The 24,700-nt window shown below is 43.0% G+C and overlaps 1 protein-coding gene across 4 annotated transcripts in view; it reads right to left on the bottom strand.

The window, feature by feature from the left end:
* CNTN4 (contactin 4) overlaps positions 1-24,700 on the bottom strand; it is a 253,514-nt gene that overhangs the window by 75,009 nt on the left and 153,805 nt on the right. For all 4 annotated transcript variants that reach the window (XM_042880935.1, XM_042880934.1, XM_042880937.1 and 1 more), the window contains 3 exons: positions 24,515-24,641; positions 23,495-23,670; positions 7,811-7,906 (listed from right to left, as the gene is read on the bottom strand). In XM_042880935.1, the coding sequence (XP_042736869.1) occupies positions 7,811-7,906; positions 23,495-23,670; positions 24,515-24,641 (399 nt within the window). The remainder of the gene's footprint in view (positions 1-7,810; positions 7,907-23,494; positions 23,671-24,514; positions 24,642-24,700) is intronic.

The raw sequence follows: 24,700 nt of genomic DNA, 5'->3' as shown, positions 1-24,700 counted from the left end.
GCTGACCGTGGTGTAATGTAAAAAATAAATGATGGGAGATGCACTCTGAATGGAAGCTACATCTCTCAATCACTTCTTATTTAAATGACTTTCATATGCTTGCATCTAAGTTTAATGAAACTTCTTTTCCTGAACTGCAATAACCCTCAGCACGCGGAGCCCTGCACAAAGCGCGCTGCTCTCCTGCAGCTCCACGCTCACTGCCATGCTGCTGCAAGAGAGGAGAGCATCAGATAATGCTGCACTGTCCAGAAGTGCTGCCAGGCTGCTGAGAGCCAGCACAGCTTACAGCAGGGTTGTTCCTCTTCAGTGGCTGGGGGATCCTGCCTCTGAGGTGCACATTGATGCTGCTCACAACAGGTGGCTGTGGGGACATCATTTTCTGGTCACTTGGAGGCTTTAGAGCACAACAGCATACTTGCTTTTAAGTGCTGGCATTTATTTGCACATGCACATCTAACTGCTGCATGGGGATATGTGGCTGGGGGCCACTATTAATCAATTTTTCCTCTTCGGAGAGGCAGGTATTTTTAGTGCTGCACTATTTCCCTCAAAGCGTATTTGATGGTACCTTACATATATGACACAACATGGACCAGGTGTCACTTTAAGGTCCAAGATATGCACCAGTTACGCCAAACAACCTTGGAAAAGGTTGAAAAGCTTTTTTTTGTGTGTGTGATTTGTGATTGCCTGGCATTCTTTTCCACTGCCAGCATATCTGCAATCCTCACTCTCCAGCACCTAGATCTTGCCTCAGTTTTGTTTTTTACTCCTGTTCCAAGAAAGACACTTCTGGGCTGAGCCTCAGCCTGTGGAAAACGCAATCCTACTTCAGCCTTGCTCCACCACCACTGCTGGGTGGTTTCAAACAAGCCAGGACCTCCACTGGTCTGTACTAATGCAAAATACTTCTACCCTTTCCTCTGCAGCCACAAGGGCTTTGGCTTCAACCTTTGTAGCAACCCACGAAGATTGCTCGGTGACCTCGTGGCATTTTGTGAAAGAGTTAAAGCCATGAATCAACACTTGCCACCAGCTTTGCAGATTTTTTGCTTGGTTTCCTGGAGAAATTGAACTTTTATAACCACATTGCCTGTGAGATGCTCCTCTCTAAATTAACTTCTCGCTAATTGGAACCGAATTCAACCAAGCAGAAAAGGTTTATAAAGACATTAAGATAGGAATGAAAGAAAAGAAACTGCTAATGCCTCAAGAAGGAAGAAGCGGGATAGTATGGCAGTCTGCTTGGCAAAAGGCAAGAGAACAGCTCTGGGCTTTTAGAAGAAGTACAAGAAGTGCAAGAAGTACATCTTTACAAACCTCTGAGCACATTGCACTGGAAGGAACTGCAGGGAAGCAAAGGTTGAATATTTTGGTTAGTGTAGTGAAGTGGGATGGGGACGTAAAACACTCCAGGTCACCTGGCATGCAAGAAACAGGCCAGGAGAAGCAATGGCATTCCAACAAACACAAAAAAAGCAATGGTACTTGTCTGATCCAAATTTTTTCATTCCTCTAAGAATATCACCTTAATGGGAATGTGTCTTAAGAGAAGGATCCAGCACTGAGAAGCTGATTTAACACTTAAGGAACTCGTGCTTAAATCCACAGCATCCAGCAGTTGTCATTGGCATCGATGCTGCACAGCAGGCAGAGCAGGCCAGCACAGCTTGGATGGAACTGAAGCTGAAATCATCAGCTGCAGTCAGGCAGACATGAGACGGAAACATCCTTGGCCTCTCTGGCTGTCAGTGATTTAGAGGTAACTTTTTTCCTCATTCCATTGTTTTTTCAAGGCTGACTGTTTAAATACTTGTCAAAGTTTTTACGCCAGCTTTGCTTAATGTTGACTCGAAGGGCAGCAATGGAGAATATGACCAACAACTCTAACCTGCTCAAGGGGAAGGCTCCCATACACTGCTCTAGTGATGGCATGGAAATGGCTGAAAATCCTATCAGCCATACTTACAGCCCAAACATCTCCACTGTTTCCAGACATCGAAGTGCCCATCATTGCTCCAAAAAAAGAAAAAGAAAAAGATAAAAGTAGAGAAAATATGACCAGAGGAGAAGCCAGGCACGAGTCATTTTTTTCTGCAGAGCACAGAAGTGGTCTCAGCACCACTGTAATCAGTAAAGTGCTTTCTGAAAACATGCCTGGTGTCTACACTTCACTACCTACCATTCAGCATGAAAGGCTGAGATTGAGATGAAATCAGAATTGCCATCTCTTCTGTCAAATGCTAAAATTTCGTTAGTTCTACTCGATTAAGCTGTGCAACAGAACTAAAAGTTCTCTCAGCTATCAGGGGAAAAAAGGCAGGAGAGAGCAGGAAAAAACTGAACACATCCATTACATGAAAAGATGTGAAAATAACTCTCTGTCAACATTTCGGCTCACAGACAGGGACTACACGGGTGTATTTCCAACAGCAGTAATGGCATTTGAACAACTGAACCTTAATAAATGCCCTCCTCTTTGGGGAGATGGACATCCAGAAGCACATCTCGAAAACGGGCGCTGCAAAGAGATTGACAACTGCTCCTCTGGCTTTTCTTTTTGTGTAATAATAAGTACAAATACCTTCAAAACTAAGCAGTTCTGTCCAGGGCTTTTCTACAGAAACAAATGATGGCACAGAAGGACCTGGAGCACCATCTTCAGCGGCCATAGGCACTTGGGCAGGGGGATAGGACATCCTATACAAAGGTCAGCAAGTTTATAGTGCACATTCAAGCACTAGAAGCATATCTAAGCCACCCAAAGAAGCCATCAGACAGTCTATTTTTTTCCCATAGATTACTGAGATAAAATGAGTGAGGAAAAAAGCAATAGGCGTGGTGGTACAGGCTATGAAAAGAGAGCTCAGAATGCACCATGCCTCTGCAGAATTCAAAGAACACAACGCTTAAATAGCTGAGTAATCCAGAGACACTTTTCCACGTACATTCATCATTTCCCACCACACTTGGAAATTCAAAATCCTTTATTCTATGGGATTTTCTCACCAGGGCAGGAAGGCAGATGTCATGAGAGCATCGCATATACAGATCTTCCATAAAGATAAGAAAATCTAGGGAAGGGGGGGGGGTGGAAAAGTGAAGAAATGCCCCAAGCCAAATTCATTCATCTCCCCACAGACAGGGAGAGGACGGGTTTCAGGGCTGGATTTACAAGCTTGGTCTTCTGCATGTTTATGGATGTGCCACCAATGGCCACATGAAACTTGCACACCTTCCTATGACTTTTGCTTTAGCATCCAGCCTCACGATGAAAGGACCTCCAAGGATGACAGAAGGTAGCTGAAAACTGTAGGCAAAACATTAATGAATCCTGTCCTGAACACCAAATGAATCCGACTAAAGTTGCAGCTCAATAACTCAGTTCCCACACCCTGTAACAGAAACAGCTATTTGGCATAAAAAATGTTTTGATCATTTATATTTTGGAGATCAAGTCAACAGCACAGTGACCTCCAGATAATCCCTGGGCTCATTCCCTACAGACTTGTGCTCAGAGCCCTGAGAAACACAAGAGAGGACTTGCTTTACTTTGTGCTGTATGGATATTTTTTTGGCTGGGAAGGGCTGAGGGTGCTCTTTTTTTTCCCTCTCATCTTCCCAACAAACGTATCTTGCCAAGCTTGATTAACAGTGTCATAAAAAACCCAAACCAAAATCCAAACAAAGTAAAAATGTTTTCACCAACAGCTTTAAAAGTAAACAGTCCATTTGACATTTCAAAATGCTTCACTGTTTCTAAATATACCTAAATGTAATAAAAAAGGCTTAATATGGAATGAAACACTCTGGACAAACCCAACTTATTTTTTGTGTATTTGTTTTCGTTTTAGCTAGCAAGGCCCCAAGATCAATTATTCATGCAGCTCTTGGGAAGAGAGGCAGCAGGGAGTATTGATCTAGAAGAGCTTTGAGAACATAAAGCAATACAGCATTGTTTTTATGGCACCCAAATCACACGGCTCATCCTGAGGAATGCTGAGATACCATACCCAGGGCTCACTGGAACAGTCATGAAAACTTCCTGATGTTCCCTACATTTCCAAAACTCTCACTGTGTGTGATTTAAGCACTTAATAAGCTCTGTCAGGTAGAAGTGCCTAGCGAATGCTGCTGTAGTGTGCAGCAGCTGCCATTGGGATCCCGGTGTGGTTGTAGGCTCATAAGGGCTGGAAAAGTTTTGTGATGTTTCAGGGGAAGTCATCCTTAGTTGTAACAGAGCTCATTTCCAGAAGAAACCATGCAGGTGAGAGTATTCCTGCAGCCCTTCCACAAATATCTATATTCCTACTCAAACCCTGGGTTAAATTCTGTGCTTTATCACGTATAATCTCTGGATCATATACACAATGAACGCTCACTGAAGCCAAATTGGAATTGCACAAATACGTTCAGGACTTCAGGACTTCAATCATCTTTTCTTGTCTACAGCTTGACTGCTTACACTTCTCCTATTGCCCATCATGCTGTTATATCTGCACCTCATGCCACATTCCCACAACAATATTTACTCTTACATTATGTTTCCATGGAGGTTCACAGACTGGCTGACACAGGACCATCGTTAAGTTCTGATTAAAAAAGCAGTGGAAAAAATGAGGGAGAATCCTACATTCTCCAGATAATTATTTCAGACAAATGCTCACAACACAGGCAGGCATTTTTCTACTATTTCTTACACTTTAGTGCAAGAGAACAAGTAGAGAAGGGGAGAAAAGTAATTAAAAACTTAAAGCAAACAAGATGCCATGAATACAGCGGGATGGGCTTTAGGGGCTCAGGCTCCAAAAGGAGAAATTACAACCGAAGCAAATGTTTGATTTGCATTTGTTCTTTTTCAGCTCAGCAACTTCCTGAGCTGCAGATAAACATTTATTTTCCCAATTTCCAGCACTCAGCAAGCACTTCATCATAGGAGGCACTTACATCATGATGCTGCTTAACACAATGGAACACCAGGATGCACCGACCTGATGAAACAGCGGCTCCCTGCTGGAAATGCACTGCAATGCACAACTCGTTTTCTCTTAAAGGAGCGAGGAGGAAAGCAGCTTGGATTCATATGTTGAACCTCCAAGCTGTATTACAACAAAAACTGGGGCAATTCATGCAGATGCCCATGCTGCCTTCACTAGCCCTACGTGCTCCACTTTATGATGGTGGAAATATCTGTTAACTATCTGGACTTGCTTTCGAGATGAATTCCTAGTAACACCTGAGTAATGAGAAGCTTTATATTTGGCATCATTATGAAGAAAAAAACCTCTCAACAACTAATGTATGTAGGCCAACACATAACTCCACTTTCAAATGCCAGCTCTTTAAAAATGGATATTTCCAAGCAGTGAATTACAGCCCAAAGGATGAAGGCCTGAAAGCAGACAGATGTTTGAATTTCAGTACAGCTTAAGACCAAGATGACCAACGACACAAGAGAGGACAAAGAATGATTCCCTTTTAACAGATTTCTATTACTGAAATTGCACAGATAAGGGCAGCCCTGTGCACTGCCACCTGGGTCACCCCAAAACTGAGGGAAAACTGCAGCTGATCCCCCACACAACTGGGAATTTCTCCTATCAGGAGGGAATTGTTGCATCTGCACCTCCAGCACCCAGAGGGATAACCTACACCCCGTGCTTAGCAACAGACCAGCTCTTGGTTTCTCATTCTTTTCAGGCTTCTTTCATTCTCCTGAATGCCCTCAATCAAAGCAACAGCCATATTCCAGCTGAACTGTTCTGTCTGCTCTTTTATTTTTATTTTTTTTATATGAAATTTTAAATGCAGAATAGAAGTTACAGTAAAAAAAAACTTTTTTAAAGCCATAACGTAGAATTTTTCCCCAGACAGTCCTATGCTTCTATGCTGGTCGTGAATGTCCCCAGGCACCTTTGGAAGGATGATGAAGTTAGCTTTGCTGTCATAATCGAATTCCAAAATAAGTAATTGCATTTCCTCCACCTTAATTGCCACTCACACTTTCAACTCGATGCATTTCTCCTCACTTCTAACCTGACTGCTGCACCACAACGTTGAATCATTGCAAAGTTACACTCAGAGGCAGCACGGGGAGGCACGGGCAGGAGCTGATCTCTGCAGCTTTGCTCTGCAAACACTGCCTCAGAGCTCTGGGATGGGAGCTGCCAACAGAACACTGCGATTTTCCGATACACAGTTCATTCCCAGCAACATCTGATATTCTCTTATGAAGCTCCATCTGCCCAGAGCTGGAACAGGAGATAGCTGTGGTAATTGTGCAGTAACTCCTAGAGACCAAATAGTTTCTATTACGCTGGGAGACATACGGAGAGTGACGCACATGATTGAAAAGCATTAACGTTGCAGTTGTGACTTCTAAAACTCATCGTTATTTCCAACCTTGGGAGGAAGGAAAAGAAAATGAAATTATTTCCAGAGAGAAGATTAATTCCTGCAGAACAAGGGTCTCACTCTCAATTACCTGGAACTATTTTGACTTTCCACAAAACACTTTCCATGCAAACCAGAAAACCACCATGGGTGTACAGCAGCCCAGCTTGGTTACAACACTGCAATAGTATCAATTTAGACTAATTGTGGATCTGGCTTGATACAATTAAGATAATTTACTAGCTGTAATAGAGCAGACGGTAGAATGTGGCCATGTAGGAAGACATCTCTCATCCAAACGACAGAAGGAAATAACTGCCCTTCAGTTTCCTGTCTTTCTGGGCACCAGAAACATGTTCACCTCCTGTCACCTCTCTGTCACCCTAAGATGCTGTTGGGCAATTCTCATCCAGTTGGTGAGCAAGCTTTCAAAGGACAGGCAGATGTCAAAGCATGAATGGAAATTCCTTGAAGAGGGATGCAGAAACATGAAATATGATGACTGAAAGATGACCAGATGCCAACGATGCACCAAAATGCCTCCCAACACAATAGCAGGCTGCAACAGCTGCTTGCTGAGTGCTGGTTGGTGGTCACAGGCCACACATACCAGTGAGAAAATGCTGTCTTCCTTTGGGTCATGAGTGCAAAATTCTCATAAACCTCATAAACACTGATGTGTGTGCTCCCAGCAAAGAATGGCATCTGACAGACACCACGTGTTCTCATTTTAGGGTACGCACATGCAGCAGCTATTGCAGTCTCTTGGTGTTAACATTCAGAAGGTACACAAAGAACATAATACAGCCCTTAAAACCCTATGGCAATTCAGAGTAAAAGGTTGCAAATATATAATTTCCTGTCATGGTATTTCCTCCTCTCCTATACCACTCTGCTTTGTCTCTTCCTCCTATAAAAACAGTAGGGAGAGCATATACTGTCTTTCCAGAAATAAATCCTATGAGACCTGGAAAATTGCTGAGCATCCAGGAGAAAAAAAACACAGGCAACAAGTGTCTCAGAAATTAAAATAATACTGACAAGATCACACACAGAAGTAGCTCTGTCAACAATCTCCAGCCTATTTTTCAGAAGATACACATAGGTCACATATTAAAAGGCTGTGGCAGTTCCACAAGGTCTCGGCCATGTCTTCTCCATATGCACATACTGCTCTGGTTTGCCTTGGATTGCCTCCTATGCACATACCTGGATACAGTGCAGCTAAGACCTTCCTCTGCACTCATACCCTACTAGGGATCTCCCAGTTTCTTTCCTCAACACAACTAAGAACGAACTCTTCAGGCAGGCACCACCACAGAGCTGTTCTCTGAACCTTCTGAAGCGTATCCCGAGAATGAAAACCTTTCACATTGCCACTGCACACTCAAAGCAAGAGAAGCAGTTGCCTTACCTCCGGAGTGCGGCGGTGGTCCACACAGCAGCACCATGCCCTGGCCCTGGCGGACGGACACTGTGCTTCTTACTCTGGTCTTGAAGTTCTCGAGATCTGCCAAGAGAAATAACTCAATTAAAGGAACTGCTTTTTCTAATGGGAAGGATGGAAGGTTTATTAGGATTCTGCTGCATGACAAGGAAACAAAGTGAGCATCAGCTTGCACGAGAGGTTTGTGGAACTGGGTGGGCTACAGAGCAGCAGCAGCCTGCTGCTGAAGTAGCAAAAGGATTACAAAATGTTCCCAAGGCTGTAAGATGGGAAGGGGACGAAGTGTCGATTTACTCAGGGCAGAAGAAATGCCTGGAGAAAACTCCAGCAACCCATAACGCTGCTGGAAAGTTCTTACACATTTAAGAAGAATTACTGCCTTAACCCAGTTCTCCTTCCCCTCAGGAAACTTGTTACTCATGCCCTTGCAACCCATGTGCAGAAACCCTTCCTTTCCCACAAGGAAGTCTCTCATTAATAACTATGTTAGCCACACGGTGCTTTAATTAAATTCCATTCCTCCTTCCACCTCTCTCCCTTTGCTCTCCTCCAGGGGCCACAGGCTGCAGAAAAGCAGCTCCCTCTTGCCTTGCTCGCTGAATTCAGGAGACTTGCTAGGAGGTGATGCTGCACAAGCTCAGCACCAGGCTCTGAGCAGCACCATCGGATGCTGCAGGAGCACAACGTGCTGAGTCGCTTCAGCAGCCTTTAAACAGTCCTTTGCATTTCAATTTCCATTTCTTCAGCTCTCGGTGTGGCTGAGCCGTGCTTTGGTGATTGCAAACCTGTTGTCAGTGCAGTTGGGAACCAGAGGAAACACGGGCGATAAATATTTAACAGCAAGAATTAGCAGGAACATCATTCAAATGTTAAAAGGGCAAAAAATTAAACCTTGATTTTTATCCCCTGTTGAAAACAGGTTTTGGAAGCACTACTGTGCATACATAAGAAAAGAAATCGGGAGAAATCACTGCCTCATTTCAGACAGATGAGCATGCAGGTTGTCACCTTGGAGCAGTCTGAGCTGGAGCTGAGGATGCCCCTGTGGTACCCACTGAAACCACAGCCCCCTCCTGCCCTCCTGAGAGCAGATCTTCACTCTCACCATAATAAATTAATAGTGAAAATAAATACAAACCAGACTTGTGAGAGCTGGGTAATCAGGCAGAGCAGTGGTTTCTGCTATGCTGGGAGCCCTGCTCATGGACACATCCTGCTGGAGTCAAATTAAGGACAACATACAGGCAAAAAGGGAACTGCATTGGAAACAACAAGCAGGAATTTTCTCATAGTGCTAGCAGGCATCAGGAGATCTCCAGCACAGGTCTGGCATACATTATGCTCTAAGCTTCGTTGTTTCACTCCAGCTTCATTCATCCACTCCAGTTTTAAAATTTGCATTTCAGTTGATAAATATTGTGTGACTTTAAAAAGACGCTGCATGCATACGAAAACCTTACAATTATTTGTGAAAACAGAGACAGTCTGAACTAAACAGTTACTGACCTGCCTGCCTACTGCTCCAACTCACAGAAAGAACCAAACTAAGATCACGCTGCCATTTGCATCAGCCAGCTCTGCTGGAAAATCAAACAACTTTGTGGGCATGGTGGGATGGGTTGATTGGTGGTTGGACTGGAAGATCTTAGAGGTCTTTTCCAACTGCAATGATTCTGTGATTCTAAGATTTTTTTAACTTGGGCAAAATGGGTGCACACAAAAGGTTCAACAATTGGGCTTGAGTTCAGAATCGATCCAAATTTAATCTGGGTGCCAATTTTAGCAGCAAGTTTGCATGTGTTTGCTCAAACTCCAAGTAGAGAGAGATGGACGCAGAGGTCCTCACAAGGACTCAAGGTCACATGTAGTAACAATAAAGTCATTTCCGATGTAGTCAGACAGATATGGAGACAGATATGGGAGAAAACAGAAGAACAATTTCTTAGTCTTAAATAATACATAATATGAAAGATTATTTGTATGCAGTTTATATATGTCTTACACGTGTTAGACAGATTTGCCTCTGCCTTTGCACGATCCATTATGCCACATGCATATCCATCCACACACATATACACACACAGAACATTTCAAATGTTGGATTCTGTTGCACTGGATTCTGTTTTCAGTTCTGAATTCTACAACAGCCATACACAGGCCTGCTTTAGAAGGTAAGAAAGCTAGCATCAGCTCTCAGCCTGCGTGGTTAAGCCCACTTGAACAGCGCTCTAGGGAATGCTTCAGTTAATCACCAGGGAGGGAACAGGAGAGGCTTTCATCACCAATCATAAGGAACAGCCACCTTGGTGATCCAGCAACTCCTGATTACAGCAGTGTGGAGAGCAAGTGCACGACTCAATTGTTTAAATGCAGACTATGTCCTCTGATTTTTTTCTGCGGGGAGGAAATAACCCAATTTGTTGACAAAACAGCCACATATTTACAATAGGAAAAGGAAGGGGTTGCTACCAAGAGCAATCTGCTCGGATGATCAACTAAGAAATGATGGAAGAATGGTCAAAATCAATGTGAGGCAGCAAACAAAGCAAAGCATTCATCGTTACCATTCCCAGTGCAAACTATTGAGTTTTTAAAGTCAGGTGTCAATTCTGGAAAGCCTCACACATGTACTTAAAAATGAGCTCTGAAAGAAATAGCAAGATTAAGGTAATTATAAAAAAGCTAATGCCTCATCAAACTGATTGGGCTGATGATTCTGATCCTTTCACACTTCAAATTTATTTGTGCAGTACCTAAATAGTAACATGAATTAGCAATAATAATACCACTGCGTCTTAAAGACGTTATTAATGAGAAGTTTCACTTAAACACCATCTTGCTACACAACCTTCCCTGAGAATTTAGGAGCTGCTTCCATATTGCTGAACGGCTGCAAAGCGTACAAATTAGTGATGAGCTGATTCGAGAGGTTCTTCTGCTCTCCCCTGCTGCGCCAAATGGGCAAAAATATTTTTTACAAGCTTCTGCTCAAATGGGTGCAAAATATTGCACTGAAATTTGGCACAGCTGAATTCCCCGTGCAGTGAGGTCAAACTGCTTGGTTGACAAAAGTGAAACTCGCTTGCTGGGTACAGCCCCAAGGGAAGCTTTCAGGGTGGAGTAGCACTCTAACACTTATTTTCCTGTTTCTGTTGTTTTCCCAAGAAAACACAGTTATCCAGTACCCTGAACGGAGGGAAGTGAGAAATTACCATCTCTACTTCTAACATCAAAAAATCAAAGGGATAGGAAAGCAGGAAAAAGGGTAACTCTTGCAGCTGAAGGAGGACACTGAATTCACTGCTTAAACACTTCAGTTCTGTGTGTGACCCCTTTATTCACTGCTACATTCTGCCCTGCCTTGCTTTGCCCCCAAAACCCAAGAAGCCTGACTAGGATTTTTGTTCTTATATGTTATTAAAAATACAACAAACCCCTAAACCAACCACACAAACACACCACAAAAGCCCAGAAGACTTACTGGGACAGCAAGCTCTCGGCACATTTGGAGGACTATGACACTTCCACACTTCTCTGAACACCAGCTCTTTCCCATTGGAAAGTGCAGGTGAGCAGATGTCACCAACAGACCTGGGCAGTGCACAGGTTTGCTCCTGGGAATTGGCAACACAGCGTGTAAGGACTCTGAAAATTTGAAGTATTTCAATACAGGGTATTACAAACTCCATATCAGAAATAAGGAACACGGTCATTGTAAAACAGTGTGGTTGAATGCCAGATACAATGCACTGAGCATTAGTAAACAGAAGGGAGACGATGTGATGAAGCAAAACAATGCCTGGAAAAGATAAGTTGATTAAATTCTAGCACGCAGGCGTCTCTGTAACTTAATTAAAATTTTTAGGGTGGGAATTGCTTCAATTACAGTGATCTATCACAGCCTAGATCAAGAAAGAAAGGAGTCTTAATTTCAATAAAAAATATTTACACATGAAAACAAGTAAAACATGACCAGAATTGAGGGCTGCTAATATGGGTAGAAACTACTTCTGGTCAGAGCCAGGATCCCTGCGTGTGCTTGGGTGAAAATCTGCTCATTCCACAACTCAGATGCTCGTGGCATGGGGCAGCATCTGACCACTTAGAAACAGCCCTTCTGTTTGCACGATCGATGCGTATCAGATGTAGGCAGGATGTAAACCTACCCTAAGTGATCAAAGCAGCATGCAAACTCAGTACGTCTTTTCACTTAGTGAACTGCTTGGTGAGCCTTGGAATCAAAGTTTGTTCTTTTGAGAGGAAGTCTGTTCTGTGGGAGCAGTGAGGTGCTGGAACAGCTGTCCAGAGAGGCTGTGGATGCCCCGTCCATCCCTGGAGGTGTTCGAGGCCAGGTTGGATGGGGACCTGGGCAGCCTGGGCTGGTATGAAATGGGGAGGATTAGTGGCCCTGCATGTGGCAGGGGGTTGGAGATTCATGATCCTTGGGGTCCCTTCCAACCCTGGCCATTCTGTGATTCTATGATTGCTTTAAAGAAGGATTTCAGAAGGTACATCAAAGGCCCAGGAAGTCAGCAGGACCAGATTAGCTCTCTGCTCTGCAGGTTCTTGGACCATGACTAGCAGGGAGAGGACCCGTGGTTTTAGTATTTACAAACAATCTCACTTATAGCTCCACTGATCGTTCTATTTTTAAGCCATCTCCCCAAGCACAGTATTTAGAGCATTTGTACTGCAGGCCCACTTCGCTCCCATTCTTGACTACAACGTGGAAATAATTCAGCTGCTGAACTCAGCACGCCCTGGGAACAAGAGTGAAACAATGAGGCTTCCCTTAGGAGGCTGTGAGTCTCAGGTCATTGGTGATCTGACAGAGAGATCCCTATTTTTTCTGAAAGCTAAGCTCTGTTTAGCCTTTCTTTGTTAGCCAGAGGAGTGTTTCCATGGTTTTTCCTTCTTAGGCTACTTATTTATTTATTTAAAGTGTGGCATAACATTATCAGGATCCAAAATGCTTTCGTAATTATGCCAGCCCCGAAATTAAAGAGAGACCTCGCTCTGCAAGAGGGCTATCTAAAAACGACCACAGGAAAACAAAAATATTACGGAAAACTACATGAATGGTAAATGATTCAAATTGATTGTGACAGGTGTCTGCATGTCTTTCACAAAGCCAATTTATGTGACTGCATCCTGTAGAAAGAAGCACTGCCGTACATCTCTTTGAATGGCATACTGTCAAAAACTCATACACCATTAGTGAACCCTTTGTCATTACATTTAAGATTTTTTCCTAATGATTAGAAAAACACTGTCAATGCTGTTTTTATCTATTACTCTTTATTCTTGCTGAACTGGGATGAAAACTATTTCTCCTTTAAATATTCTAGCCAAAACACACATATAACAATCACTTCTTTATACATCACTGAAGTTTAATTTCCAAAAGAAAGAGTGACTAATATTCAGGCTTAGAGAAAAAAAAATTGTCTTTCTGATACTATATTTTACTTAAAGTCTATCTCTAGAGATTCCTGTGAAGTAAATTTGATAACACATCAGTGATATTGCTATAGTGAGTTGATGCTAATAGCAAGCAGTAACCAAAACACAATACCTCTATCTCTATGTCTATCTATATCTTCTAATGTATTATTATTTCTGTAGAGTGAGCTATTCAACCTTAACAGAGGATGTGTAAGATTGATAGAAAAACAAAGGATTGTAGCACAGGATCCCAAACAAGATGATTGCAAAGGCTTTGATAGAGAAGACACAGGATGAAAACGAGAGTTCTTGAAGCTATCAATACAAACCCACAGTCTCCAATAAAGGAAGCCTTGGGACTGAAAAAAAGTGGGTTTGTGTATAACAAAAGACAAGAACCTAAGCAACATCAGAATTGTGTATTAAACCTTTAATAACAGAGAAAGGAATCAATGAAGCGAGAGCAAGTAATTCAGTAGTATTAGCTAGATTGTGTTAATGATTTCCCACACAAATCAGACGGGGTCTGGTGTTTGGTATTCCACACTTGAGTCTTGGCTATCATTTGTACACAAGAAATTTGCGTGGATCAAAAAGAATGTGATAAGTTAACAACAGGCAGACCAGGAAACTGAAATAAATTTGTTCACTGTCAATTTGGGGCATTTCCTAGCAGACAAAACACCACTCTTTCTATTCACATTAAATGGACTCCAGAGAACCATGCACTGAGCTCCCCAGCGACAGGAAGTATGGGAAATAGTGCAATGATGCAGGTGAGGTGTAGTTGCCTCTTCATCCACGTGAAACAAACACAAAACCCACTTATGTACACACATACAGCCAAGAAACTGAAAGTCAATTCTCAAGCATGACTTAAAAAGGTTTACGAAGCATAATGCGGTTTTCCTTCTCAGATCCCTTATATAATTCTAAAATGATCTCAGCAACCTAAAATTTAGAGTGATGTTTAAGGTCGTATTTGCTCCTTGATTCAAAGTCAATGGGATTTTTTTTGATTAAAGGTCACATGGTGTGATGTCAAGGGGATTCAGAACAGGCTGCCAAAGACATCTTGTTTAACGAAACAGCAACCAGAGGAATTAGCTAGATCTTCCTTGTTCTACTGAACAAAGAACTCTGTACACAGAGATAACTCGAACGTCCTCTTTCAAAGGGTTTTCACCAAATCTGAGTAACACCAATACACACAGAGCACACTTTCATGTAAAGTAACAGACACAACCAGATGGAAAAGAAGTCGTTTGCATCACTGACTGTGGAATAACATGACTTCACTGAATGCAGGCTATAAGCTATGCTAATTTAGCCCATAATATAGTCTTGAAGATGGGATTCTAGTGCATCTCAATCAATTACAGATTTTAGAGGACATTGGTTTGAAGAAATCACAGCCTGTCTATACGAAGGCAGGCTGAAAGCACTTTAACTGATGACTAGCACCCACAAAAGCATTAAAGCTTTTTGCTCTCGAAACACTTGACAAGATTTGCCTCTAGATATTTATGGCTCTAATATCTCTAAACACTGTCTCTATAAAACCTGTGCCTGACTTTTTAAAAGCAGGGTTTTATGTCACCCCTTTCAAAAACACACAAAGATTAAGTTCCTCTGCCCATGTCCTTGTCGTTGTGTCATGACCACGCAGCCGGCTCCGTGGTTCAAAATAAAAACCCCTTTGATACAGAGCTTAATAGAATTTTAGTTTAAGAGCTGCTGTTCAAATGAATAATTTTAGAGTCACTGATTTGAGAAAAGGTTTACAAGTCTGGGGATGAAAGCTTTCTAATCTGACCTTTAGAACAGAAATTTCACTGGGATTTCTACTTTGCTAGAAAAAAGTTTTAGATGTAAACATCTTACCATTCTCCCATTCTGCCTCCCCTCCGGAGAACAGCTTAGGTTGAGCTTTATGACTGCAAGCAACAAACAAGGTCCTGCCTGAGCATCCTTACCAAACAGCCTGATCCAGCTCCATCATTTCCATAATGGAAACGATCCTTTTCACGAGATGAAAAATCTCTCGGACAAACCTTTGCTGCTGTAGGGACACCTGCAGCTGGAGAGGCCTTGTGGTGGGGTTTGCACTGAATTTAACTCACTGATGAGAAGAGATGCGTACCTGGAGGATGGGCAAGATGAACCCAAACTCTGTGTCCGTTGGGGAGACATGCTGCCTCCTTTAAGGGAACTCTGCCAACGGCCACGTTGGTGCTACAGGAGGGAAAAGCTGGTGTGTCTGGTTGTGCACACTCAGCCTCTTCGATGGCTCCCCAGGACTGTGCACCAGCACTGCACAGGGACAGCCTCCCCCATGCTCTGAAACCAGACACTGCAGAGACACAGAACACAGACCAGCCCCACTGAAGTCAAACATCTGCTTAAGTCTGCAGAAGACGAGTAAAACAACAGGAGCCAGCAGGAAAAACAGAAGTACATGTGAGCAGCTCTCGTGTTCCTCCCAAGCCCTCCCCACTCTGCCTGTCACTCACATCTCTGACCTATGCATATCATCTCTGACTTTGACATCTCTATCTGGATTCTCATATTGAGATGATGTTTAAATCTTGCCAAGCCTTCCTGCCCCCCATCCATCACACACACACTGATTTGTCTATCTTCATGGCTACAATTCCTCCTTCAGGCCTTTCCCTTGCATCTCAAAGACTGTGAGAGCTTTTCCTGTAGCGTTACAAACGCCGCTGGCCAAAACACAGCTGCAAAAGCACTGGATCCTGCACTGTGCTGGGCTCTCTCCTCCCTCACGCCATGTCAGCTGCTCAGCTCCTCAGGGCACACTGCTGGCCCAGTGCTTTGCTCCGATTCCATCCCCTCCTCAAACAGGCAGCAGTGCCTTGCACCTTCCCATCCGCCACTCATCCCACTGGGGAACAGAGGCTCTTATAAATATCTGCAAGGTGTCAACTGTTCTCTGCCCAAATCAAATTACTCTTCTTTATGATGTTACAAAAAAAGAAAAAAAAAAAACCAAAGTTCTCCTTGACTTTGCACTGCTTTTAATAAAACCTCCCCATTTACTGTCTTCCTACAGGAAACACTTCAAACATTCATTTTGAAGGAAACCTTTTGCTTGATTCAAAACGCTGAGGACTTCAAAAATTGTATTTTATTACTTTAATCTTGAAAACCTGGGCAGACATTTCCCCTAGGGGTGACTTGAACAGAATGAGTTTACTCCCAGATTTTTGGATTTTTTTCTTCCTGCTTTTAGCAAAAACAGTGCATTATTCACACACATCCTTCCAGCACAGACGACTGTGCAGCAGCCACATAGCAGGACTTCCACCTGCAGCAGGAGGTGCTATAAAGCCCTCTTGCAGTTGGTAACTGAGCACTAATGCAGCGGATACCCTGGGTGTTCCCCCCTGGCACACACTGTACGGTGGTGCTTCCTTTGTGCAGCTGGATGAAAGCTAATACAGAACCCCGAATAATCCAAAACAATATGCCTCAAGCTTGCTGAGCTTGAAGTTTCCCTCTACTTGACACAAATGAGAAACACCCCACTGAGATCCTGATCTTAAAGGTTACCCAGCTGCTCAGCTTGCCTCTGAAAAGGTCCTACATTGTACTAGAGAGTGCTATTTAGACCAGAAATACTCCTTAATTTCCTTAAGTTCATCACCCACTTTGCATGAATTATGAGATGGTGGTCACGTTTGCAGCAGACAAGGAAACTAACAAGATGCAATTTTTGACAAACATATCTAAAGCTCCGCCATCCTTCACATGCCAACACTGACTCCCTGCCTTTGCTCTGCATATGGAAAACAGGGAAGAAAAAAACAACAAAACAACAAGAAAACAGACAGTAGAATAAATCTGCTCTGCGTTGGCTTTGTATCCCACCAGCAGCAAAGGGCTTTCTTGAAAAGATAAGATTCTGCCTTTGGGTACGGGCTGTACTTGACCAGGCTCTCCTGGAAATGCTTTATATTGGCATCTGCATTTCCAACCTATTTCATCTACTGTCAAAATAGTAATTTAAATGTACCATTTAATTTCCTGTGTTATTTATGCATCCTTCTAGCTGCCATCAGAATAAAAAAGTGCATATCAGCGATACGCAGAGGTAAGGCTGCACCCAATGAAGATAGCTGGGCTATAGTGTGAAGTTACGCCTAAACTGAAGTCCAGTAACATCTACATAACTGCTCCACAGCTCGTATTCTTTGATTTAGGAAATAAAAACTCTGAAAACTGTTCTGCAAATACAGCCCCACTCTGCGGATTAACACAATTGCTAGGGACATTAATACTCACAGCTCCCTACTCTCATGGATTATTTGCATTCCCATTTCAGCTTTCCAAGAATGGGCCAGGAGGCTGACAGCATCCACTGCTTCTGCAATAAACCGAAGGGGCCACCCTGGAGCCACCCTCGTGGTATCACAGGGACCACAAAAGGGCCTCAGGAGGAAGAGCCTGGGGGATTTGGTTAATAAACGGAGCAGCATCTGATCCTGCACAAAGCCAAGGGGAAAAAACAAAAACTACATCCTCATCTCCCTTCAGGCTTACTGCAGGATCTCTGTGCTTTTATTTATGATCCATCGAGCCTATAAAAGCAATGATGGCACTAACTTAAAACATGAGACGTCAATGTGACCAGTTAAGGCTAAGGTCAACAGATCTCCAATTGTAGAGATATCTATTGGATGTTAAAGTATCTGAACACTCACTTTTCTGTTCAAAACAACAGAGAAAATGAGAAATCTCTTCTTCCTTCCATCCAGACCCAGCTGGAATTTTTCACGGCACCTTGGCATGATTTAGCAAAGACAATCTCCTCAGAACCAGAAACAGTTCCCACAACAGAGCTTCCTGCCAGGAAACCTTTCCATCACTAAACCACATCAAACAAAGATCAGCATGGTCCAGGTCACAGAATCATAGAATCATAGAATTGCCCAGGTTGGAAAAGACCTTAAAGATCATCAGGTCCAACCACAACCTAACCATACTACCCTAACAACCCTCTGCTAAATCATGTCTCTGAGCACCACATCCAAACGGTTTTTAAACATCCAGGGATGGTGACTCAGCAACCTCTCTGGGGAACATATTCCAGTGCTTAACACCCATTCTATAAAGAAGTTTATCCTGATATCCAACTGAAACCTCCCCTGACAGAACTTCAAGCCATTTCCCCTCATCCTGTCACCTGTCACCATTGAGAAGAGACCAGCCCCGCTCTCACTGTAAGTATCTTTCAGGTGTTTGAAATAAGGTCTCCGCACAGCCTCCTCTTCCCCAGACTAAACAGTCCCAGTTCCTTCGGTCTGTCCTCAAAGGACATATTCTGCAAGCCCTTCACAAGCCTTGTTGCCTTTCTTCGGACCTACTCCAGCACCTCAATGTTCTTTCTGTACTGAGGTGCCCAAAACTGAACACAGTTCTCAAGGTGAAACCTCACCAATGCTGAGTACAGGGGCAGGTCAGCATCCAGTCTGACCAAAAACGATACCTGCATTTGGGCCTTAAATATCCAGCCCTCAGTTATCTGAAAAAAAATACATGCTTTGAATATATCTTATTATTTATTTTACATGTCAAAGGCCAAATTAATAACCATCGAGAGGAACAGAACAGACCTACTGCCTGTGCCTTGCCGCACCATACACTTCCAAAGCAGAGTTGAGCCCACAGCTGTGGCCCACCTGAGAACTAAAGCTCCTGGGACAGGTGTCCCCAATGAACACAGTGCCACTGCTTTAAGGAGTCATGTATTTGTCCTATTTATCATCCTTGGGTGGAAACACAGCAGAGAGAAATCTTCCATTCTGTGTTAAGGAGCCTGCTACAGCAGATGAAAGTAAAGTAGGTTATATAGCTATCCTCTGTACTCCCTGTTGGTCCTATTCATCAAAAAGAGAATAAACCCAAAAAAGAAAAGCTTACGTGTGGTTTAACCCAGTTTTCTGTCCCACCAGAGACTGTGAGGCAAAGGTGCAGAGGTGACGAGCTGACGGTGGCAGCCACGTTTTGCTCAGCCGAGTTCAGGTTTTAGCACAAGACATGAACACTCGTGCATGGGTAGAAATTCAAACTGATTTGCTTGTTCCTTTGATAAAGAGCATCCTGTGTCACACCAAGCCCAGCCCTGGGAACCCCTTGTAGTACCAGTCTCCAACTTTGGAGAAGACCTTTGTTAATATAAATAGGACTTTTTCTTGAAAGGATATTGCAGGAGGAAACAAGGACTATTTACATGCATGCAGGAAGAGACATTCTTGAATCAGATTTGTCATAACTAGCCCCAAACACTTTCTGATTGTGTAGGTCATTCAAACATTACATCTCCACAGAAGCAGGGTGCTTGTGCCCACGCTCCTGGGAGCTGTGTAAGGGGTGCACATAAGATGATGGGGTGGATTTGAAGGCAAGGCTGCAAACCAGCAGGGCAATACATGAGCCAGGAGCACATGCTGGCAGCCCAGCTGCATCCTGACGCTGGAGAAAACACCACCAAGCCCCAACCTCCTCTACTTCCAGGAGCTTTAAAACACATCATCTTTTCTCAACATCCAGGCATTAGTAATGACTGCGGAAATGATTTAATTTGGGTGCCAAATGCCTCGTTCAGCAGAACAGAAGTGCATTAATTCATTGATCAATCACTGCGATTGTTGTCGTGCGTGTTTGTTTAGCCAGGGAAACGCAGATACTCGGGTGCTGTTCTGCAAATGTTTCCCTTATTAATTGTTCTTGAAAGAATTACTTCATTGATCATTTAATCTTCAAAAAGAAAATGAATGCACTTCAGGGCAATAAGAGGGTACAACAGTAAAGAATTTGAGCAGCAATTATAATTTGTTTCTTAGCAACTAATAGCAAAAATTATGGGATTTGTTCGGGTGCAAGATAGAACAGGAATCATTCCAGCAATGGGAATATGGAAAAAAAGTCCTCTTCAGTATAATGCTGGGAATAATTTTCTTTTTCTACCATCGTAGCGAAATTATTTTGGGACGGCAGGTCAAAGCCCCAAAGTATTCTCATTACAACCGCATTATTATTGTATTTTCTGCAACCATTTGCACTGCGCAGTGCTGAGTCCTATCTGCTAATTCATGCATAACAATTATTTCCACAGAAACACTTCTATAAAACAAATCCCTTTAATAAAGTGTGGGGAGGAACAGTTTTCAGAAACAATAGTTTGATTTCCTGCAGTTAAGGATGCACTGCCAGTAACAAAGAAGAAAGTTCAAGCTTCTATACACGACTTGAACAGTTCAATAGCAAGCGAATAAAGGCCGTGCTTGGGCTGCTGCCCCCACTCAGCACCAGGGACAACCATCCCACACCATATATGCAGCATGAAGCACATTCAAAATACCAAATCTTATCAAACACAAGCTTCAGCAATCTGCCTGTCCTGACTGAGCAAAAGACGACTCTCAGAAAATGCATTTTTAGCCACACATTCAGCCAGGCTGAGAAGCAGTTCCTGGCTGGGGAGAACAATGGAAAGCATTTTTGTCATCCCAGAAGTGATGCTGGGGTGCAATTTACTACCTGCAGCTACAGCTCTTTAGTCTGTGCCCACGAGCAGGTGGAAAACAATGCAGATACTTCTGCTGCCAGTCCAAGTTTGATTGCTGGAATGAAAGTCACTGATAAAGTGCATCTGCTGTTTGTCTGGGGGAACACAGAAACAGGAAAGCAAAGCTAGTACAAAGGCAAAGGACTGACAAGACTAACCAATAAGACACCATTTATGCATCTCTGAGCTGCACCACTTCCCAGGCATCACTTCCTATTGACTTCAGTGGTATTTCCACACAGAAAGTATTCACAGCAAATAAAATTGTTGAGCCATCCGCCCCCTCCCCCCAAAAAACCCACATAATTTAATCTATTTCAGCTGTGTTTTTGTGTATCAGTTTGGAAAAGCCATGATCAGGATCCATACTCAGAGCTTAAAGTGCTTTTTATTTTCTGAGTGCCTGCACTGGTACAAGCACAGGGTTTAGTGCATCATTATCCATATTCTGTTACCATGGCAGAGCAGATTCCTCTCTCTCTGAAACTTTCTACTTCACAGACGACCAGCACTGGGGAAGAAAGGATGTAAATGATACATCACAAGGCAAGTACTGGAGGAAAATATTAACACTTTCATCATAATGAGTTTGGAACCTAAATACATACTTCAGAGATTAGATCGCTGGCCCCCCTGACCCACACAGGAGGCTGAATGGCTGGATTGCAGATTAATCCTCAGGGAAGATACCTCAGAAGTATGACACAGCCCTCACCGAACGAACAAACATGTATTAACCGTGCCCCAGGACTGAAAGTTTAACCCACAAGGGCAAAAATAGCTCAAAATCCCAGAGCACGGCCTCAGAAGAACCTGCACTGATTTTCCTTGGGAACAAAATGGAGATGACACCAAAACCACACAGCCTGCAAGTCAGGCAGGAGGGCTGAAATAAAAACAGAGGGGCAAACAACTCTGTTAAGCAGTGCTACTGCATCTGGGTATCTTGTACACCAAGCTTTGCTAATAAACATGCCCAGTTTTATTCCTTCTTAGAGGCAGAGCTTTTGGAATAAGCTCTGCGTATTTCATAATTCGGTTGATTCTGGCTGCAGTCCCTCTGATTGCACACCTCAAAATGATTTAGTGTTTGGGAAAGCGCGGAGCCTAGCCTGATAAGTGCTAATGCTTTTTTATTTAATCCAAATGTTTCTAATCTGATTACACAGTTTTATTAATCTAAAAGAAAATTTAAGAATCAAAAAATATATATATATTATTCAGGATTCCCATCATTATTTTAAAAGGAAAAGAACAGCTTTGTTTCTACATTCAATCTTAATTAAAAATCAGTCAAACCTAACTTGCATTTGGTCCACTTCAGAACTTGAAAGACTGTTGCCAGATGTAACATTCATCAAGAGAGATAAATCAATCAGAACTTAACAAATGCTCCATACGTGAAGCAAAATAAAATGTTAAAGGTTGATGAATTCTTATTTTTCAAACAGAATCCTCTGTGTTTGCAAGCTCCTGGTTAATTAGTGTATTTAAACGTGCAAAGAAAGCAATGCACTGCACTGCAATGCCAGCATCAGGCTGCTTTCCCCTGACCCTACAGCCCGGACTTTGAAGTTGCACTGTGTCCACAGAGCTGGAATCCCATACTGGGCTCATCCTTACAGGACTGCCTTTTTTAGCATCTGAGTCCAGCAAAGATGCTCAGCTCTGAATGGTGAAGCTTCAAAAGGATTACCTGAGGGTCAGCAGTGAGCACGTGGGCTCCAGAGAAGCAGACAAGCAGACCAATGCTATATTTATGAAGCTGTCACCTGGCATACTGAATGCTGGAGTTACCAGAGCGGTCCTGAGGATGCAGCTCATTACCCATCCAGAGTGAAAATACAACTTCAGTCGTGCACAAACACAAGCAGGTCAAAAGCAAGCTGATAATATATTGAAAACTATGTGGGGAGACAAAGGGTTTGATTTCACTCATGCTAATACCTCTCATTACAAATCATCTCCTTATATTTGTGTGAACTTGCCATTTACGGGCATCTTTAAACCTGTGCATCTATTCTCTGCCTTTCCCCTTGTGACTGATGAGAAAACAGACGGCTTGTGGTCATGCACTATCATTTGCCCATTCTTATGGACTCTATTCAGTACTCCAGCAGAGCTTGTCCTAATTTCATATAACGCTGATTCACATTAAGAATTGTCTCTTTTGCTATGCTTAGCTGTAATGCTGCAATTAACCCAAAGCATGACGCAACCTCTGATTTCCCTTTTACACACATAGGTACAAATATCATCCATACCTGCAAGAATCTGTACCCAAATCCAAAACTTAGGTTACAAGGAACATCACAAAAAGCTTGTTGCTTCTAAAGAACAGAATCCTGCAGAACGATTGAAGCATCAGTTCTCCACAGAGTGAAAAATCAATGGTGAGATCCCATTTGCCAGGTACTTTGCCAAGTAGTCTCTTTCTCAAGGAAGAGAGACACTGCATTCTTCGTACTACAGCTAAGTAAATATAAAATGAGACAACTATCCCTCACTCACATTCACTCTTTAAATTAGCTTTTTCTGCTCCATGCAGAGCTCAGACAATGAGAAACAGGAAAGCGTTGCTTTCATTCTAGGATGCTGTGGTGCCATTTACTTACAAGCAAACTGAAGCTTTGCTTCTCTGCTAATGATCCTTCCGAATGGGTTTGTTGCTACACACTGGTATGTTCCAGTATCTTGAGTTTTATTGGGATTATTGATCAACAGGTTGCCTTCCACCGTGCTGTAGCGGTAATCCATACCGATGTCAATGTTGGTTCCATTTAACTTCCACCTATAGCACAAAATGACAAAAGTTAAATCCCACTCACGTTAATAGATATTTGAAAATACAACATGGAGGAAATCGTCATTCAAAACATCTTTGACTGTCTACTTAAAAAAACGTAAAAATACAAGTTTTGTGCACAGTATTGAAATACTCCTGTATTTAACTGAAGGAGCAATATCCTTGACATATATTTCAGCCCCTGGTATGATTAATGTTCCTACAGTTGTTGCTGGTGCTGCTGCTCTTTGGAATTAATCATTTTGCAAGAGGAAGTCCCAGAAACAGAATCTTTAAACTGTTCCAATCCTCTCCTGCCCCAGCTGGCTGTTTGTTTTTCAATTGAAGAAAAATTCACTCACTGAAGTTCCCACTAACTGGGGCACTGAGGATTTCAGCAGCACGCTGCCCCAATTACAGCAACTGTTGCCCCGCTGTTTGCAGCCCCCCAGCAGCTCCCCATCTGAATGCACGCACAATAACACACAGTATATTTGCATGAGCAAATCGGTCACTCGTGGCAGAAGGCACAAGTGAGGGCTGAGGTCTCATCACTCCAACAGGTTTCAAAGCACCCTTTTTGCTTTGATTAAACACAGTAAGGAAGGTACCAAAGGGAAAGAATGGAAAAGTCATCCTCAATGATTTACATCAGCCAGACCAGCATGTGGAACAAGAGCAGCAGCATCACCGCAGCAGTAGAGCACCTTTTTCAGATATTAACTCAAAGCAGTTAATAAAACTGAAGAACCATTAAGAGCTTTGTCCGTGTTTGTGGGCGAGGCGGGGAGGGCTGCTGAGCACACTGCTGTAGGGAATATGCAAGGGAACAGGGAAGGATGCCACAAACCCAATGGTTGGCCGGGGATTTCCTTTCACTTCGCAGTTTAGCTTCACTTTCTTTTCTTCTGAATCCAAGGGGAAGATCACACTGCTGGGCTCCTGCAGGAAAACCGGCCCGTGCAGCATGTTGTCGTCTGCGTGAAAGAGAAGGCAAATGTGAGACTTGCAGCAATCTCCATACATCAGATGCTGA

The sequence above is a fragment of the Lagopus leucura genome, unplaced genomic scaffold (assembly GCF_019238085.1).
Source record: "Lagopus leucura isolate 7727_CA_CO unplaced genomic scaffold, USGS_WTPT01 Super-Scaffold_100028, whole genome shotgun sequence".
NCBI classification, from domain to species: domain Eukaryota; kingdom Metazoa; phylum Chordata; class Aves; order Galliformes; family Phasianidae; genus Lagopus; species Lagopus leucura.
The sequence above is the reverse complement of the archived record's forward strand: the minus strand, read 5'-3'. Positions and strand labels throughout refer to the sequence as shown.